The sequence below is a fragment of the Eubalaena glacialis genome, chromosome 2, assembly GCF_028564815.1.
Source record: "Eubalaena glacialis isolate mEubGla1 chromosome 2, mEubGla1.1.hap2.+ XY, whole genome shotgun sequence".
Taxonomy (NCBI): Eukaryota; Metazoa; Chordata; class Mammalia; order Artiodactyla; family Balaenidae; genus Eubalaena; species Eubalaena glacialis.
Genome location: NC_083717.1, coordinates 109,148,369 through 109,167,085, shown reverse-complemented (window position 1 = coordinate 109,167,085; position 18,717 = coordinate 109,148,369). Strand labels below are relative to the sequence as shown.

Sequence of the window (18,717 nt, the reverse complement as noted above, 5' to 3'; positions counted from 1 at the left end):
TGCTTTCTAGGTATTAACTCAGTTACAACAGCATTATGTGGTAGGTACTATTATTACCCTCATTTCCCATAGAGATTCACAACTTTCCCAAGGCTGCATGGCTAGTAGATGGCTGAGCTAAACTGGAACCCAGGAAGTCCAATTCTCCTGCCCACGTGCTTCCTGCTATATGACATAGGACAGCCCACAGGGACTTCAGTCCCTTGACTGGACCTAGGAAAGCAACATGTTTGACTCTGGGTTTACAGACTGAATAGTGTAGGTTCTTAAAAAAGGCCTCAGAAAAAACCATGAATATGCAGGAACTGAAATCCATGGGTGAATATCTGATACTTGAAAGTCTATTCTTTTATATATCCTTTATATATCAGGTAGAAAATATCTGAATAGACAACATGGTCAGCCAAAACCTGCAAAACCTTGACCTGACCCCCTCTGCAAGGCCGCCGCCTTCTGAACTTTCAGCCACAGGCCTCTGTCACCTTCCGAGACTGTGGCTCTCCCACGTCACCCCTTCTCATTGAGCAAATGCCTTATCTATTTCCTTCCTGGCACTCACCACTATTTACAATGATTTTATTCATTTGTTTACCTGCTTTTCTTGTCTGACTCTCCCATCAGAATGTAAATTCCATAAGGGCAAGTGACCATGTCCGTCTTTTTTGCCTAGTGTTTGTTGAATGAATAATAATTCTCTATGTAGGTGACAGCTTTCTTTCAGAACAATCTGGTGCATCAGTGACTGGCTGGATGACCACACTAGGCTGTAGCAACTCCAAGGCAGGGGCGGTACCTTGTTCATCTTTATGCTCCCAGTTCCCAGCTTAGTACCTGGCACACAGGAGCTCATTGCATCTCGACTGAACTTGTTCATTAATGAACTGCTGTCAACGTGGAGGGCAGTCTCTATTGGAATACCTTAAGGCTCCACCTTGGGTCCTGTCCGCTCAACTTCTGGATCCAAGGGCGAAGGTATAAGGACATGCTGATGAAGCCTGGGGATGCCTTAGAGCTGGAAGGAGCTGCAGTGGACAGGGAGAGGAGCTAAGAGAGCCTGAACAGTCGTAAACCCAAAACCCCAGAAACAAAACAAAAAATTAAGAAACCCTGTACCAGGGTGGGAGGAGGGAGAATTAGATGAAGGTAGTCAAAAGGTAAAAAATTCCAGTTATAAGATAAATAACTACTAGTGATATAATGTACAACATGATAGAGATAATTAACACTGCTGTATGTTATAAATGAAAGTTGAGTTCTCATCACAAGGAAAAGAATTTTTTCTATTTCTTTAATGTTGTATCGGTGTAAGATGATGGATGTTCATTAAACCTATTGTGTAACCATTTCATGATGTATGTAAGTCAGATCCTTATGTGGTACCCCTTAAGCTTATACAGTGCCATATGTCAATTCTATCTCAATAAAACTGAAAAAAAACCAACAACAACCCTGTACCAACCACAGGATGGGAAGGCAGGGACAGGAGTAGCACCTGTAATGAGGGCCACATGTCCAGTGAGCTCAGGTGACCACAGTCGGAGATGCTGGGATGGTCCTGAGCCATGTCTGTATTGGGTGGTGGTGAACAGAATGAAGGAGGGGATAGTGCTGCCTCGACTCCCCCTTTATTTAATGATTATTTCTACTCTTATTTATAATACTACCCAAGTAAGGCCTGAACTTCTTCTCCTGGGGTACTCGGCAGGCATGGCAGGCCCCCCTCAGAAACTCTCTGTGAAGTCCAGCCTTGGGCTCTGTGGTCCACCTGAAGCACAGGAAGCACCTGCCGTAACCGCCTGGCCCTGGGAGCCGCTGGCCTCTTCAGCCTCCAGCTCTCAGCTCTCCAGGCGCTTCTCAGAAGAGCCTCTGCTGCTGTTGAACCTGGCTAACATCTCGCTCCAAGCCTTCTCGCTCTTCTAGGGAAGAAGACTCATTCCTCCGTGTATGTGTGTGTTTTCCGCTCTAGTCCTCCCTGTTCCCAAAGCACAAGAGGGGAAGTCATTCTTATCTGGACATTTCTAAATGTTCTCTCTCCTGTCTTGCGCAGCCTTCAAAATCCGGTCTTTTGTCTTTCAAGCTCAAAAAATGTGTCAAGTAGGTGTGTTTGGACTTCCCTGATTACAGTTTTCGTCATCGCTATTTTTTTAGCATCTTTAATGATTACCAGTTGGATTTCCATTCCCTGTTTCCTGTTCTGTCAATTCTTTTGTGATGTTATGTTTGGGCACCTCCACTGTGTTGGCATATCCTTGAAATGACATGCTCACGTGTACCTGTCAGTACTCAGATGCCTTTTTTATTCTTGAGTGCTTTCCTTAATGCTGCCAAAATCAGGAGGACGTAAGGATGTCTACATGTAAATGTTAAGACATTGATCAATGATTTTGAAGCTAATGTTATGGCCTGTTATGTTATTTGAAGCACAGTTAGATCTCTTCTGTTTCATGCATTATCATCATTGATTGCTTTTACTAGCAGGACATTTTCTGCCCTTCTATTTTTCACTGTCTTCTCAGTTCTATTCACTGATTTATAATGAGAAAGGCTTATAGAGAGAAGGGCTTAAACATCAGAAGAAGGCGCCCTTACACTTTCATTTGACAAGCTGCTGGTCCTAGATCCTAGGTCCTAGGTCTGACCTAGGACTTAGGATCCTTAGACTTTCATTTGACAAGCTGCTGGTCCTAGGTCCTAGGTCCTAGGTCCGACCTGCTGGTAGATCTGTTGGAAAATTCAGATCAAGAGTTTTTTTCTTCTAGAGTTAAATTTTTAAAAGGGAAAAATTGTACTATTTTTGTTATCAAAGTCAAGTCTGTTGAAGGCTACACAAAACCTCATGCTCTCAGGAAACCACAGGAATAATTACTTGCTGCTAAAATAGCACCTTCCAAATGCTTATGTGTTAAGTAGATGGACAAGTACACCAGATGCCACATTAGAATTTTTCACAGACTTCTCTTTGTCAGACAGGGACGTTATAATTGCAGCCAGAACCCAGAGGTTTGTACCACGCAGTTGGGAACACACTTGTGTTCATGTCAAGTCCAGAAATAAATCCTAGATGATGTTTAGGTTCAGTTCGACATAAACAGTATTTTAGGAAGCAAACAGTTCAGGAGCCGGAATAATAAGAGATTGGGAATGAAAATAAGGATGTGTGGATAAATGTGCTCTTTTCTTATCACATAGAGTCGAAAATCTGGATGCCATCATCAGGGCAAAGGATGTTCTCAAGACTGAACCTGGTCAGATTTCACCCACGCACTTCAAGAAAATAACTTAGAAAATCTTAAGAACTCAAACATTTCTTTATTGGCTACAAGAAAAGAATCAAGAAAAGTTTATAGGAATTTTAGGTAGCTCTTACTTCAGTAGAATAAAGTTATTATTAAAAATATATCAGAATATTTTAATTCCTGCTTGATGGGAATTCTCTATGTCAGGCAAGAAAACTACAAGTTAGTATCTAAGCTCACCCTTCTGTTCCTAAAGATTTTCTGTTAACTATAATTAAACTAAGGAACGTCAGAAGGGTAATGGGTTTCCATATGGAGTACTATACTAAAAATTGCTTCAAAATCAATTACTCTAGTGGGTTTTATGTATAGAACTCCCAAAGAGGAGATTTAGACAACATTTACTCCCCTCCAATGCCGACTATGCATTCTTGTTTCACTCTGGAGCACAGAGCAGGGACCTGACTTCTAGGGTCCATGTAAAGGACCTGCTGATGAGAAGCTGTGCTAAGACACATTCTAATTGGTAAAGGTCACTTCTAACATAAGAGTGGGTTTGCCATGTTTTGCCTCAAACTGAACACCCCAAAATACAAATCATCATGTAGAAATGTCAACTGTTTCTTCTGGTCACCTATGACTTTGGCCAAGAGAAATGTCCTCTGTGTAATCACACTTGCCCCCTCTACACAGCACAGAGTAAAAAGGAAGCAGGCTTTTGACGTCACGAGAGAGAAGAATGAACAAGGAAGAAGGGAGCCACAGGTAAGGGGAGGCACGTGACTGAAGCCGGGTTCAGGACTCCTTCCTGGAGATATACCCTCACTAGGCCATCTGGTTCCCAGAGCTCGGGGTACCTGGGCAGTTCCCTGGGGGTGCCCAAGGACTGCCAGTGATGACGAGGCCAGCTCCCCAGCTTAGGTCCCTCCTTCCCTGTTCGACCACCAGCAAAGTAGCACGACGCTCCACTGCCCCACCTGCCATCTGCCTCATCCCGTGCGGATGGGGAGAACTCTGAGTGTGATGCAGTCAGCAGGTCTTCTTGGGGGTGCTCTGCAGTCACCCCATGCTCATCACCTCCTCCTGCAGCTGCACTGTCTGCTCAGTGTGTGCTCAGCCAGGGCTGCACAACCCTGCAGGCTAGAGGGTGGACTAGGTCCACACAGCAGCGTCAGCCTGCAGCCCACATCCCCTCAGCTTGTTCTCCAAACGCGGCACCTCGTTAACAGCTTTTACTCTGTCCACTCCCCGGATGTCAAGCCTGGTTGCCCATCTGCCCAGCAGCTGGGGAAAGAATTCTTACAATCGCTGTTAGGCTCCGCTTTCCCAGAGGAGCGAGAGCGAGGGGTTCCCTAGTCAGGGCTGGGCTCCTGTCTGTGCAGGACCGTGTGCAGGTTTAACTCAGCAAGTCCTAAATGAAGAGCACACTGTAGACACACAGCAAGGGCTCAATACCTGGCGGCTGTTCTCATACTGCTACTGTGAATACACACTTGAAGGAGATGCTACATGTGTAAGAGGGACCTGCTTGATGAGACTCTGCCTGCTGAGCGTTAATCCATCAACTGCACTAAGGGACAAGGAGGAGGGGCAGCAGCTGCCCCCTTCCTCTTTCACAGACGAAACACCCGTCGGGGAGGCAAAGCCCCACCAATAAGGTCAATGGCGGATGTTTCAAATGTTCTGTGGGGTCACAGTTTGTCCCCGTGCCTCATCCAGTGTTGACACAGATGACTGGCGAAGGTGGTGCTGTGATTTAGGAGCTGGAGGGATGGAAGCAGACAGGAGCGTGTGTGAGAAGGCAGCGCTGTTTGCAATAGTTTAAGCTGAAGCAGCTTTACAACAGTACACGTTCTTTGGGGTTAATATTCTTTGGGGTTGAAACTGTCAGCTAAGTGACCCCAACCAGCCACGGTGCCCGAACACGGTATGGCACCTAAGCCTGGGGACCCTGGCCACAGTGCCCGGTGCTGCCATTGTTTGCCGCTCTGGGTCCTTCCCCATCAGCTGCTGTCTGTCAGGGTGGCAGGGACCAGCTGACTGGTTGGAACCATATGTGCTATTTCTGGGCATAGGATGTGAAGAAGGACAAGCCACAGTAAGTCAGGATATGAGTCAGTTATTATAAAGTGTTAAAAAGAACTGTCTTCAAAGCATCCTGAGAGCACTACACCACGCTAACTACTCTGAAGGAGCTATAGGTTGAAAGACACTTAGAATCACTAAGCCCAGGAGAAACCCTGAAGAACATGGATGATTAGCATTGGTCAAAGGCCTGCCAGTGAAAAGGAATGGATAAGGCTGAAGCTAAAATCCAGAGGTCCTAAAATGTAGAGGCAAAAAGAAAATTTCCAGGACCACATATATCTCCGGCATACTTCCGTCAGACACGCAGAAGCAGTGGAAACATAGGCAGCTTGAAAAAGCTGTGGGACGTGGGTTTGCTTTACTTTCCTTTTAAAACAAAACATTGTATTTGCAGAGCAATGTTTAATGGGGCCAAATTAATGGTCCTAAATTGGTTTTTAAAAAAAAATCTATTGGCACCGAGGTGTAAAGATACAAAAAAGATGTCTCTCTGGAGTGCTGTCTGCAAGAGGGAAAAATTATTAACCACACGACATCCACAAATCAGTTAAATAAATGACGTTATGTCCCTTTGATAGAACCTAAGCAGCTGTCAAAAGGAATAAAGTAATTTAAATATACTGGCATAGAATGATCCGCGATAGCTGTTATGGCAAAAAATCAAGTTGTAGCAAATGTGCATGGCAATCACATTTCTGTTAAAAAAGGTATGTTTGTATATGCAGAAGAAAAAGTCACTAAGGAGCTGGAGAAAACCATTAACAACTGTTATTTGCAGCTTTTTCTACAAGTGCAATGTTCTTGGAGGCCTCAGGGAGGCCTAATGGCCCACTAAGTCCCTGAACGAATGGGTGAAGGCACAGCAAGGCAGTCGGAGGCTGCAAAATCAGCATTTCTCAAACGGCATGAGAAGAGAGGGCTTATAGACATGGGGAGCCCTTTCTTTAACCCTGTCACGGGACCCTTGCTTTCTAGCTCCAAGGTGTGTCCCAGGGCCTGTGTAACGTTCTTCAGCTTCGGGAGTGGGACAGTTCACTGGCTGGCCATAACCCCACTGCTCCTGTTCAGGGGCTGTAAAGAGTTACCAGTGAGAAGTGACAGCAGCAACGCATCCACTCCAGCCTCTCCCTCCCAGCAAAGCCTCCAGGAACTGTCCTCTGTTTCAAGGGCCAGGGCGAGGGAACTTGACCTGCCTCTGGGACCACAGGAATCCATCCTAGTGCCCTCCCTGTCAGGAATTTCCTCTCTGTAAGTAAACAGTCCTCTGGTCTGCTCCCGATAGCCCCTTTACCGGGAAGGTGGGGGGAGACCGCAGGCCCATCTATTTAACCACAGTGCACGGGTCTGGAAACAGTACTGCCTCAGCCTTGTGTTGTGAAGGCTGAAGAAGCCCAGACGTCACTGTTCTTCACAAGCGTTTTCCGTTCTCCACAGATCTCCTCTGAACATCTTATTGTCTCCCCTTTCCCACCCAGAGCTTCCCTTAGGTAATTCCTATTCATCCTCCAGATTCCGGCTCCAATGTCTCTTCCTCTGGAGAGCCCGTCCCAACACGCCAAGGCCAGATATCCTCCTTACACTCTGATAGACAGTCCCCATCGAAGAGTGAGTATCCCAGCTCTTGTTCTCTATTTATTTCTGTGATAACGAAACTAATGTCCATCTTCCTTGTTAGAACACAAGCTCCTCCAGGGCAGAAACTGCACTTGTTCTTTCTGCATCCCCAGTATGCAGTACAGCGTCTGGCACCAAGCAGATAGCAATAAAGGCTCACTCAATAGAAGGCTGCTGGGCTTCCCTGGTGGCGCAGTGGTTGAGAATCTGCCTGCTAATGCAGGGGACACGGGTTCGGGCCCTGGTCTGGGAGGATCCCACATGCTGCAGAGCAACTAGGCCCGTGAGCCACTACTACTAAGCCTGCGCGTCTGGAGCCTGTGCTCCGCAATAAGAGAGGCCACGACAGTGAGAGGCCTGTGCACTGCGATGAAGAGTGGCCCCCGCTCGCCACAACTAGAGAAAGCCCTCGTACAGAAACGAAGACCCAACACAGCCAAAAAATAAATAAATTAATTAATTAAAAAAAAATAGAAGGCTGCTGCGGAGGTGACTGGGGTGGAATACATGGCAATGGGGGAGGGAGGAAGAGCAGCTGGGAGGGCTCTCTCCCTTGCTGTCACTAGCTGGCCTTCTTTATTTTTTGTCATGTGTCCAAGTGAGTGGTCAGCAAGTGGTCCCCTCTTAAAGTCTGAAGATTTATGTGAGGTGGGTACTAGTATTACATGACAGTGTTTAAAGGAATTAAGAGGTTATGGCTAAGGCTCCAGAAAGTTCCTCAGTTGAAAGAGCAGAACCTTTGACCATATGACTTCCTGGTTATTTCCTGGGACCTCTTCAGCTCTGGACCCTGGGGCTGCCCAGGGATGCTGGGGGTACCCTGGAGGATGGATAGAATACAACAGGGGCAGAAATCCTCTGCCAACATCAGAGAAAGACTCAGCCAGCCCCGGGTGGGGAGTGGGGGGCACGGAAGGGCAGGGTGGGCACTGACCTCGGCTGATGCGCTGCTTCTCCCCAGACAGGATGCCGGGGCTGTCGATGATGCTGATGCTCTTCAGGACCTGATTGGGCAGCTGGGAGCACATGAACCTGGAAGAAAGGGATCAAAGGTGGGATCAGAACCTGCACGTTGCAGAGTGCTCTATCCTCGGAGCTCCTTGGCCTCTCCTGGCTACTGACATCTTCTGCAAAGCGGGGGCTTGGAGGAGATTGATGGCACCTCCACTGGAGACTAGATGCTGGTCCACAGGGCAGCTATCAGAGGGTGGCCTGGCACCGGCTGCTCCCTACCACCAGATGCCTTACTGTTAATTTTATTTTAGCTAACATTTATTGAACACAGGTATTTTACAAACATCATCTCATTTGTTCCTCATATTAATCTCATGAGGAAGACATTACCATTTACCTCCGGGAGGTTATGTAACTTGCTCAGGGTCACTCAGAGCTAAGCTTTAAACCCAGGTCGGTGTGACTCCAAAGGCCACCAGCCCCACCCGCCCCTCCTCTATCCTGCTCCTTAGACAAACGTCCCAGGCTTTTCCTCCCCGGGAATCCCATGCTTCCTTCAGGGTCCCACTGGGCTGGAGTATCCCAAGCTCTGTCCAGCCCCTGCTCACTCCCAAATGTGACAGCAGAGGTACTAGGGCCTGTTTTCACTGTCTGATGCCCCAGGGACATGCTACGGCTCCAGGCTCAGGGTGGGGCAAGCACCTGTGGGCAACACCCCAAATCCTCCAGGTGCTTCGGTGCCCTAAGAGTGGACGAAGGGGCAGGGGTGGGCAGGGCCCTGGCCAAGCATCTCCCAGCCTCCTTCCTTGTCCATCATCTTCCCGATACCACCTCCTCCTTCTCATCCCCATCCCTCTGTTGTGGTTCCAGTCGGCTGCCCTGGTGTTGGCCTTGGAAGCAGAGTGAAGTGGCAGGAAAATTGTGGCCTGTGTGTCAGCAGACCTGGGTTCAGGTTCAGCTCATCCTTTGCCAATAACTTGCCTGGGACCCTGGGCAAGGGCTTCCCCATTCTGGGCCTCAGTTTTCTCATGTGTCAATGGAGACACTTGGACCAGGGGCTGGCGAGGTTCTTTTAGCTTTAACACGGTGTAACTCTAGAGGACCAGAGGGAAATGCTTTGTTACTTCCACCCCAGGCAACCTGGGGGGATCTCTGTTAGGCACTGTGTATGTTTTAAGGCAGAAGCTAGAGTGTCTCTCCTTCTCCTATATTGTAAATGGCTAACTTTGGTATCTGTGTGGGCAGAAGGCTTGAAAATCCTTGGGGAAAGCTCAGTTCTTCCATTCAGTGGAAAAGATGGGATTACTCAGAAAGTAAATATGCTGGGAATGCAGGAGAGGGAGGCCTGCCCGGCCCTCACAGCGCACACGTGGACAGCACAGCCCCCGGGCAGGTGTGGGCAGGCGTGGGCATGCGTGGGCAGCCCTGAGAGAGATGTGCAATTACTGACATTGCAAATGAACTTTCACTGAAGGTGCTTGGGACAAGTTTCTCAGACATTGTTTCCCACATTTTCAAGTCAGTCCAGGAAGATGTAGGAATGATAACTATGATCATTTTGCAGCTGGAAAAGTTGAAGCACAGAGCAGTTATGACATGCGAGGCCATGCCGCTAATGCGTGGCTGGCTGGGGACTGCAGCCTGAAATTTCTGATGTCAGGTGAGTAGAACTCAACCTGTAAAGTTAAAAACCTCATAACATTAAAAATAAGGGGTCAAGTTAATTTATGAGAAGCCCCTCATTTCTGATTTTCTCCTGCCCCTCCACCTTTATAAACCTCACTGCCCAACACTCAGATAGCAGATCTGTGAGAATAAAGTGCACCGGGATCACTATACATTCTCTGTAAGTTCACAGAGAAAAAAACGCCATATTCAAGTCTCTAGAACTGGGGTAGGAACAGAGTTCTGAGCACATCTGTGGTGAACTGCATTTCCTGTGGTAATTCGGTCTCTTATCATAGTCCCATCCTTTTTATCAGACGGCTCAAGACATCTGGCAATGCTGAGAAAACTGCACATATGTGAAACTTTTTCACATAAAGTATTCCTGTGAGAGGCAGACCTTTTTCCAGAACCACAAGCTCACACTTGATACCAATTTTTCCAAAACACAAAACCCCTGGATTCTAATGTGAAGTTAACAGAGGGATTCAAAATTTAGAAACCATCTACTCCCTCCATACAAAGAGACAAGGTTTCAACAACTCCCATGCCTCCTGACGTGACAGCAGAGACAAAATGTGTGAGCCACAAAACAAAATGTGTGAGCCACAAAACAAGATGGTCTGATATGGTGACATCGCCATGCAACATACAGGAAGCAGGCCCAGGGCCAGGAGGGATGACTGCAGACAAAAGGGGGGAGGGGAAGGGGGAGGGGGGAGAAAAGAAGAGGGAGGGGAAGGAGGATGGGGGAGGGGGGAGGAGTGGGGGAGGAGGGGGAGGGGAGGGGAGGGGGAGGGGGAGGAGGGCAGGAGGAGGGGAGGGGAGGGGGAGGGGGAGGAGGAGAAGGGGAGGGGAGGAGGGGGGGAGAGGAGGAGGGGAGGGGGGAGAGGAGGAGGGGAGGAGGAGAAGGGGAGGGGAGGAGGGGAGGGGGGAGAGGAGGAGGGGAGGAGGGGGAGGGGGAGGGGAGGGGAGGGGAGAGGAGGGGAGGGGAGGGGAGAGGAGGGGAGGGGAGGGGGAGGGGGGCTCTCCAGGGGCACCCCGAGAGAGGGTGACAGGGGTTGTGTGTGCAGAGCTGGACTTTGCACAGCCTGCCCAGCATGTGTGTGGGGGAGGTGGGGAGGTGGGCAAAGGAACACAGGGCACAGTCAGCTTTCAGACCCCTGTGTGGGGGCATGGCCCACACTCTAGGGGTTAGAACCACACACGTGTTTTCTTAAATGGTTGTACTATAATCAGAAAAAACCCTAATGCAATGCTGTTAGAGCAATCTTGTCTTCCTTTGATGTTCCATGAAAGGAAGGTGAAAAGTGGGTTATTTATCGGATATAACACAGTCAGCCTTGGGTCAGGCCTTTCCCACTGATATGACTGCTGCAATGTTTCCAAGCACAGATTTGCTGTCCCAAGATGGATTTCCTACTTCTTTCAGAAGGACTAACAAGCACAAAGTGTACCCGTGCGTTGCCTTCTACATTTCACGTGAAATACGCACATGTGCCAGTTAAGCCCAGGAGCCTCATGTAAGCTTTATGAAATATGTCCCTCACCCAGGGCTGGCTTGATATATTTTATTTTTGATAAAAGGAGAGGAGGAGGGGATCGAACCCTACATTGGACCCGAATTCCCCGTCACCCCACAACCAAGGAAGGCTTAGGGGTAGCAGAGAGGGGGTGAGTAAAGGAATGGTCTGGGCTATAAGGTCTCAGGCCGGTGGCTAGAAGTCCTGCGGCACAGTAAGACAAGGAGGTAAGGGGATTTCAGTTCCGAAAATCACCTCCAAACACTAACATTCCAATTCAATGATCAACATTTTAAAAGAGCCAGGCAGTAGCTTAACAGTGATGTGATTTCCAGTGCAGTGATACCCAGTAGTTGCAGCAATAATCAAATGGCACAAGCATCCACTGACCACTTACTGTGTGCCAGGCACTGTCCTAAGCACTTTCCATTAACTCACTCAATCACGGCCACAACCTTCAGCAGTGGGGCTGCGCGCCTCCATTCCACAAACGATGAGACTGGGGTGGAGGGGAGCAAATCTGGCCACCCCGAAAATGTGTCTCATTGGCATGAGGATTAATTTAGGCTGATTATTTTTAAGGCCCAGAAAGACTCAGGAAGAATCTTTGACCTCCCCTCTCACTGCCTAAGGAATGTAGACAGAGGACCTGTTCCAGGAAGGGAGCTGTCACCAGAGATAAACACAGTATGAACTAGCTGCGTATATGGGGGGAACCTCGCAAAGTCCGTTTGTTAAAACTCCTCTCTGTGTCCCATTGTCTCTGCATGGCCCAGCGAACATTATTTTCCAGCTCTGTGTCAACTGCCTTCTTCCCCTACAGGTTCCAAACCACTACCCCCAACATCCTCTTTTGTCTTTAACTGAAGATGGTATTTAAGGTGAGGGCTTCAGCCATCTTGGGGAGTTAGTTACTCGGTTTTCCTGGATCTCTCCCATGTATACACGTAATTAAATTTTTGTTTGATTTTCTCCTGGTAATCTGGCTCATGTCAACTTAACTCTTGGACCAGCCAGAAGAACCTACAAGGGTAGAGGAAAATCTCTTCCTCCCCAACAAGGGCACAGAAGGGTCACATGCCATAACTTGCCAAGTCACATAGCTGGTAGGTGATGGAGCTGGGATGTAAACCTGGCAGTTTTGACCCCAGTCCGGCTCTTAACTGTTAGGCTGCTACTGCCATTTCATGCATTTGAATCACCGCTGTTTATCTTTATCAACAGAAGGCAACATCCTAAAATAAAGGAGTGACATGCCATAGCCCTGGAATTCCCCACCAAAGAGGCCCCTTTGTGTGACCTGCTCTCAATCCATTGGTGGAGGGCGGAGCAGTGACAGGGAAGCAGATCTGGTTCTGGCTGTCTTCCTTCTCACTCACCTCTTGGCCTTGGTCAGGTCTCTGAGCAATTCTACCAGCCTGAGGACTCCCAGGTTGTCTTTAGGTTCAAATAAACCTAAGCTTACAATGGAAGAGAGTATGGAGCTGTTTTTGCCCCAGTTCACTTTACTGATAAGAGTAAGATCAGAGAGATTACACGACTTCTTAAATTGGCAGAGTGAATAGCATCCAATATGCAAAAAGACTTTGACAACTAACCTGTAATAACCAATTGTTATTACATGGTCCTACCACAAAGACCTGATCTAAACTTCTACTGCCCAACAGGAATTTAATTTCACATCCAGACTATGAAAAGTCCATGGTTATCCCTTAGACTGAGTCTTAATTGGAACTACCACTTTTACAAGCAAAAAGATGGTTGAATATTGGCAATTCCATGCAGTTCAACCTAAACATAGACTTTTCTAAATCAAACCTCCCTCTCCCAGCCACCACAGGGGAAAAAGCTGGTTTTCTGGGATGACAGGACCAGGGCTGTGCAGGCAGCTGCCAACAAAGAACAATGGCTTGATGATCCAGGAGCCACCACAAATCCTGAGGCTAAAGATTAACGGGAAGGGCTTCAGGGAGTTTATTACGGATAAGCACACCACAAAACCCAAAACAAACCACCCTCCACCCCTAACCAGTTAATCTATCATGTTTAAAAAAAAAAAATTAGTTTTGCTAGTGAATCAAGAGTGATTCTTGGCAAGAGCCTATTTTTCCTTAATTTCTGCGGCTAAATTATCTGGTGGAGCCAGCATGTGTGTGGACCAATGCTGTTTACTTGCATTAAATCAGTTCTTTAAAAAATCCCAATGGTACTAAGTGACTATATAATATTCACAGTCTAAAAAAAGTCTATTGAATGAAGCCTCATTCAGTTACAAACATAGAGGTAACGAATAGAGTATAAGTCCAAAAATACATCTATATATTCTATTATTGCTAAATCATTATGCAAATTTAAGACAGTGGAGTTTTTTTGTGTTGTTGTTTTTATTGGTTTGTTTTTATCACACCATCACCACCATCAGGCCTGGCTAAAATGACACGAGCATTGGAAGTACTGTTTAGATTCCTTCAGCTCAAAAGGAAGTTTCAAAATTTCAAGCCCTAGGGCCAGCAATTAAAGTTATTTTTCAAAGAGAAACAGAGAAGTAAATGAGATTAATAATTTCTTCTGTGGAAGTCTACTATTTAATCCTAAATTGTAGATCCTAAACTGAAAATGATGTCTGTAGCTATCTGGATTAAAAAAAAAAAGATTACCATTTTCAGAAAAGTAGATTGAGGGAAAAATTTAACATCCGATCCAAATGCAGGCTGCAGGGGGAAGTGTCAGAGGCCAACTCCTGACATTTCTTGAACTGACCAAGACACGCTGGTGTCCCCCAGGGCTTGTGCCCTCAGTGTGCTGCTGGGTTGTCCCTCCCCTCTGTGAGGTGGAACTGCCTCCTGACAACAGACTTTGGAACCTCAATAACCACATTCCCGTGGAGCAACTCCGAGACAGGCTTGCCTGTGGAATTCCTCTAGAAAGTAGAGCAGCACGGTGGAGTCTCAGAATGTCGCATTAAGGTATTTTCCATAGAACTCTTTGTTCCAGACTCAACTCCGTTTCTTTTTCTATTGTTCAGGTATGGAGTTTCTATCATTCAAAGCTGTCTTTTTGGGAATTTGTCTTCGTTCCTCAGAAGTGCACTGTAAACCTCCCATTACCTTCTTAGAAACCAGCCTTAGAGATTGAGGCTTAAGCTCCACTGGTTTGTTTAATGCTTCGAGGCTGGTACCATCTTGCGAAGTACTAAACTCTTTTAAAGACGCCCCAGGGGGCGGATGCCCAAGCCCACACCCTGTAACGGGAGGGGCAGAATAATGAGACCTATCCCGTACGGGTAGGGGGGACAGGTTGCTCAGTAGGGTGGGGGGTGGAAGTTCTCCACAGTGGACAACCAGTTCTCCTCCCTACTAAGTATTGTATTTTGACCTAATTCCCAGAAAGTATGCTATGTAGAAAGAAGTTTGCCTGCCTTTAGAGCTAAGCCTGCTGCTGTTCCCACAGGGATGCTATAATTACATACACACATTTGAGCACCCCACGCTAACTGACCCTCTTCCTTGTGCTACTGCTGGGTGAAACGGCAGCACTGCCGTGTAGATACAACTTAAGCAGGCTGTTTACTCTTAAGTACGCTATCGATTTCCAGGTGGTACATTCCTAACATGTGAGCTTCAGGTATACATGGCCACCAGGTGGCTAGAAGGATAGGAACTCTTCTTTGCTGGTACTTCGTGAGGTGTAGGGCAATAGGTAAAAGGGAAGAGGGAGCCTGAATTCTAGCCCTGTCTCTGCATCTTCTTGGGCAAGTCATTTTACTTCTTTGCTCTCAGTTTTCTCATCTGTAAAATGGCCCTAGTATCATCTGTCTTATTAGCCCTGAAAAGAGGGTGTATGTGAAATTATTAATCTATAATTTAGGACATAATCATTATCATCTTCATCATCATTGTTGGCGGGCTAGATTGAGGACAGCCTTAAATGTTAGATAGAGGGCAGTAGGCAGTGATTCTCAGTCCAAACGTCCTCCCATTGGGCAGCTCAGTACAGCACTCACTAGCAGGACTCTAGCCAGATGGCCTGGGTTCCAATCCCAGCACTGCCATTTATCAGCCGAGTGGCCCTGTGGAAGTTAAATGAACCTCCCTCTGCATCAATTCCTCTTCTCTACGTTGGGGATAATAGTAGCACCTATGTCACAGGGTTTTTGTGAGAATTTAGAGCTAATTTACAAGTAAAGTTTAGACACATAGTAAATGCCATATAAATATTTGCTATTACTTTTCTATGTATTCTGAATTCAATTAACACGATTATATAAAGCATGGGTTATTTTCAGCAAGTTTTAAATTCTGAGATAAAGAACCTTGCCATTCAAAATCTTTCCTGAGGGACTCCCCTGGCAGTCCAGTGGTTAAGACTTTGCCTTCCAATGCAGGGGGCGTGGGTTCAATCCCTGGTCCAGGAGCTAAGATCCCACAAGCCTCGTGACCAAAAAACCAAAACATAAAACAGAAGCAGTATTGTAACAAATTCAATAAAGACTTTAAAAATGGTCCACATCAAAAAAAACCCAAAAAAACAAAAAACAAAGTCTTTCCTGAATGCTCCTTCTCCACTCTCATCTGCTGTATGCTTGGGATTTGAGAAAAAATAAATTTGTTAGGGAAGTAAATCATCTGCCAAAATAAATGAAGCCAATAGCCACTCTCTCTAGTTTTTCCCTTGTGAATACAGACTTTATAACATGGGAATTCAAAAAAGGTGGCAGCTTATTTCTTTTTTAAGCCTTTGTCAGGCAAAAAGAAAATAAGACTAAGGACAGTGGTAATGAAATCGAGGGGCTCCAGGCAGCCTTTCATGGAGAAGGATCCTGTGCCCTGCACTTTCCAGGGCCTCTGGAACCTTCCAGGGCCAGTCTTGGGACAGGAAGCCTGGCTGTTGCCTGCCCCAGGACCACGGCTCCTGGGAGGCCCTGCTGGGGGAGCTTCTTGTCCCACTTCCCCTCAGCTGTGGTCCACTTGTCCCGAGAGACCCTCTGGTGTTCTCCCTCCTGGGCTCAACCCTTACTTCTCCTACAAGGAGGCACGCTGGTGCCAACCAAGGCTGCCCCGGAGTTGAGGAGGACACTTCTGCTAGAGGAGAGACTCTGCAGGTGGAAAAAACTCATCTGGACAGTATTCTGCCAATCACCGTCAGCAACAAGATGGAATTTCTCTGCGACTCCATGTACATCATCTGTACATTTCTATTTATCCCGTGGCCAAGTTCCCTTGGTGCCCCTTGGATGCCTTCTTTGATTTGCTCTGGGAGCATAAACAAGCTCTTAGAGGAGAGTACAGATCCCTAGAGAGGTGCCTGTGGAGGTCGCCTGGGCCACTCTTGGCAAGAGCCACTGCACAGCACCTGGGCACGTCATTCATTCCACAGTCCTTGTGAATGGCGCACCCTGGAGTTGTGCGATCAGGCACCTCAGCCTCTGGGAGGACAGCAGTCAGCGGGGAGGATCTGTTCCTTTTTTTTTTTTTTTTTTAATCTAAAAAGTAGAAGTGCAGTTCAAGTCTCTTATCTGTCAGCTCTAGTTCCATGCCTCCCTAAAGGGGTTTGGAGGACCCCTCCCTGGCTCTGCAGTCCCATAGCCCACTCCCCGCAACCAACCAGCCTAAAGCGGTAGACTCCTACAAGAGGGGAAGGGAGGGGTGAGGGGAACACAAGAAAGAAGAAAGGGAAAAGTGTTTTTAAAAATAGTCTAGGGGCTTCCCTGGTGGTGCAGTGGTTAAGAATCCGCCGGCCCATGCAGGGGACACAGGTTTGAGCCCTGGTCCGGGAAGATCCCACATGCCGCGGAGCAACTAAGCCTGTGCACCACAACTACTGAGCCTGCGCTCTAGAGCCTGCGAGCCACAACTACTGAGGCTGCGTGCCACAACTACTGAAGCCCATGCTCCTAGAGTCCATGCTCCGCAACAAGAGAAGCCACCACAATGAGAAGCCTGTACACCGCAACGAAGAGTAGCCCCCGCTCACCGCAACTAGACAAAGCCTGCGCACAGCAACAAAGACCCAATGCAGCCAAAAATAAACAAATAAATTAATTACTTAATTTAAAAAAAATAGGCTAGGAGTGTCAAAGAAGAAGAGGGAAGGGAAGGTAAGAGCAGGTGGTGCCTGAAAGTGCAGAGCTGCATCCAGGACAACCTGCTAGCTTGTCCTCTGTCCTGTACCCCACTGTGTCATTGGGAACTCTGGTGAAAGGTAGTACAAATAAAACACATCTCCAATCAAGACAGAACCTCAGCTATCCTACAACTTCACATCTGTGAAATAATGACTATGCAGCAAAATTTACGTTTTGTGTATTCTGACTCTATCTCCCCTGCCTTGCTCTAATGAATGAGGAAGCAGCTCAAAGCATGGGACTGAGAAGCAAAAGGAAAAACCAAGACTAAGTCTGGGTGTCAGGAGAACTTCGGTGGTCCTCTGGGCTCAGCCCTCTGTGCAGGAGGCCCCAGCACACGATGCCCGAGATGCGGTCATCCAGCTACCATGTAACATTGCCAGCCACAGGGAGCTCACTACCTCACAAGGCAACTTGATCTATTTCTGTGAGGCTCAAATTATTAGAAATTTGTTCCTTATACTGTGTGGCCTTATAATGTCCAAACCTGGGCCTTAGCTTTGCCCTCTGAAGTCACCCAGAGTAAGTATAAATGATCACTTCCTAAGAGAATTTTTCTAGTATTTGAATATGATAGCGAATTTTCCCATAACTTCTCTCTTTCAGAACACACATGCTCTGTTCTTCTGGTTTTGGACCTTTACATGTAATGGGCAAGAATTCCAAGAACAGCTTTAAACAACCTGACCAAAGATGGCAGTTTGCTGGTCCTTACCGATTGAGGAAAGCATTTCCAAAGCGACTAAGCTTTCGAAATGGCTTTTTGGGGTCCACGACTAAAGCGTTCCCTGGGGTGCTGCCCTCAGTCTCCCCATACATCACGGCGATGAAGGAGTCGGTGGTGGGCTCTGGACCAATCCTCATGCCTGGGAAATCTTGCTCCAGTAAGTATCTGGGAGAGGGGAAAAGAAAAGAAACTTAGCATGTGGTCACAAAGCAAGAGGCCAGAAAGCTTCCTGGGGCTACCAATTTGTAACATAATCATTTGAAAACCTAGAATATAACCCCCAAGAAAAAGAGAATGATTGGCATTGTACTCTTTTGCTAATAACGAATTTTCAAAGCTTAGAATCTACAGACCTATTTTTTCCCCCAGTGTAAGGAGCCTAGTGAAAGAGGCAGACATCTTGCAGACTTGCTGGGCCTTCTCAAAGTGGACCTTAGCTCAGCACAGCCATTCCCGGTCACGGTTGCATTGGCACAATAGATACTACCCCAGAGAAGAGTACTCAGCCAGCTCCTATGCATCCTGGAAGACCCTGCTCAGGCCCACCTCCTTTAGGGAAGTGTCCCCGTCCCTCTAGCATGTTGGGGACACCTGCTCTGTGGGCCCCAGGCACCCTGCGCCCGCAGCCATCGTGGTGCTCACTGTGGGTGCTGCACTTCTCTGTTTGTGGGCCTTGAAGGCAGGCCCATATCTATGGCCAGATGTATATTCCCAGGACCCAGCACCATGCCTGCCCACAGAGGGCACCCAGTGTAGTGACTGAAATGATGAACCATCTCCTTCCTG

The 18,717-nt window shown here is 47.3% G+C and overlaps 1 protein-coding gene across 1 annotated transcript in view; it reads right to left on the bottom strand.

Annotated features, from left to right (window-relative positions):
• Positions 1–18,717, bottom strand: part of EHD4 (EH domain containing 4) — a 91,957-nt gene that overhangs the window by 41,673 nt on the left and 31,567 nt on the right. Inside the window, exons 2-3 of the mRNA XM_061180446.1 lie at positions 17,920–18,096; positions 7,873–7,970 (exon numbers count right to left, since the gene is read on the bottom strand). Coding sequence (XP_061036429.1) covers positions 7,873–7,970; positions 17,920–18,096 — 275 coding nt within the window. The remainder of the gene's footprint in view (positions 1–7,872; positions 7,971–17,919; positions 18,097–18,717) is intronic.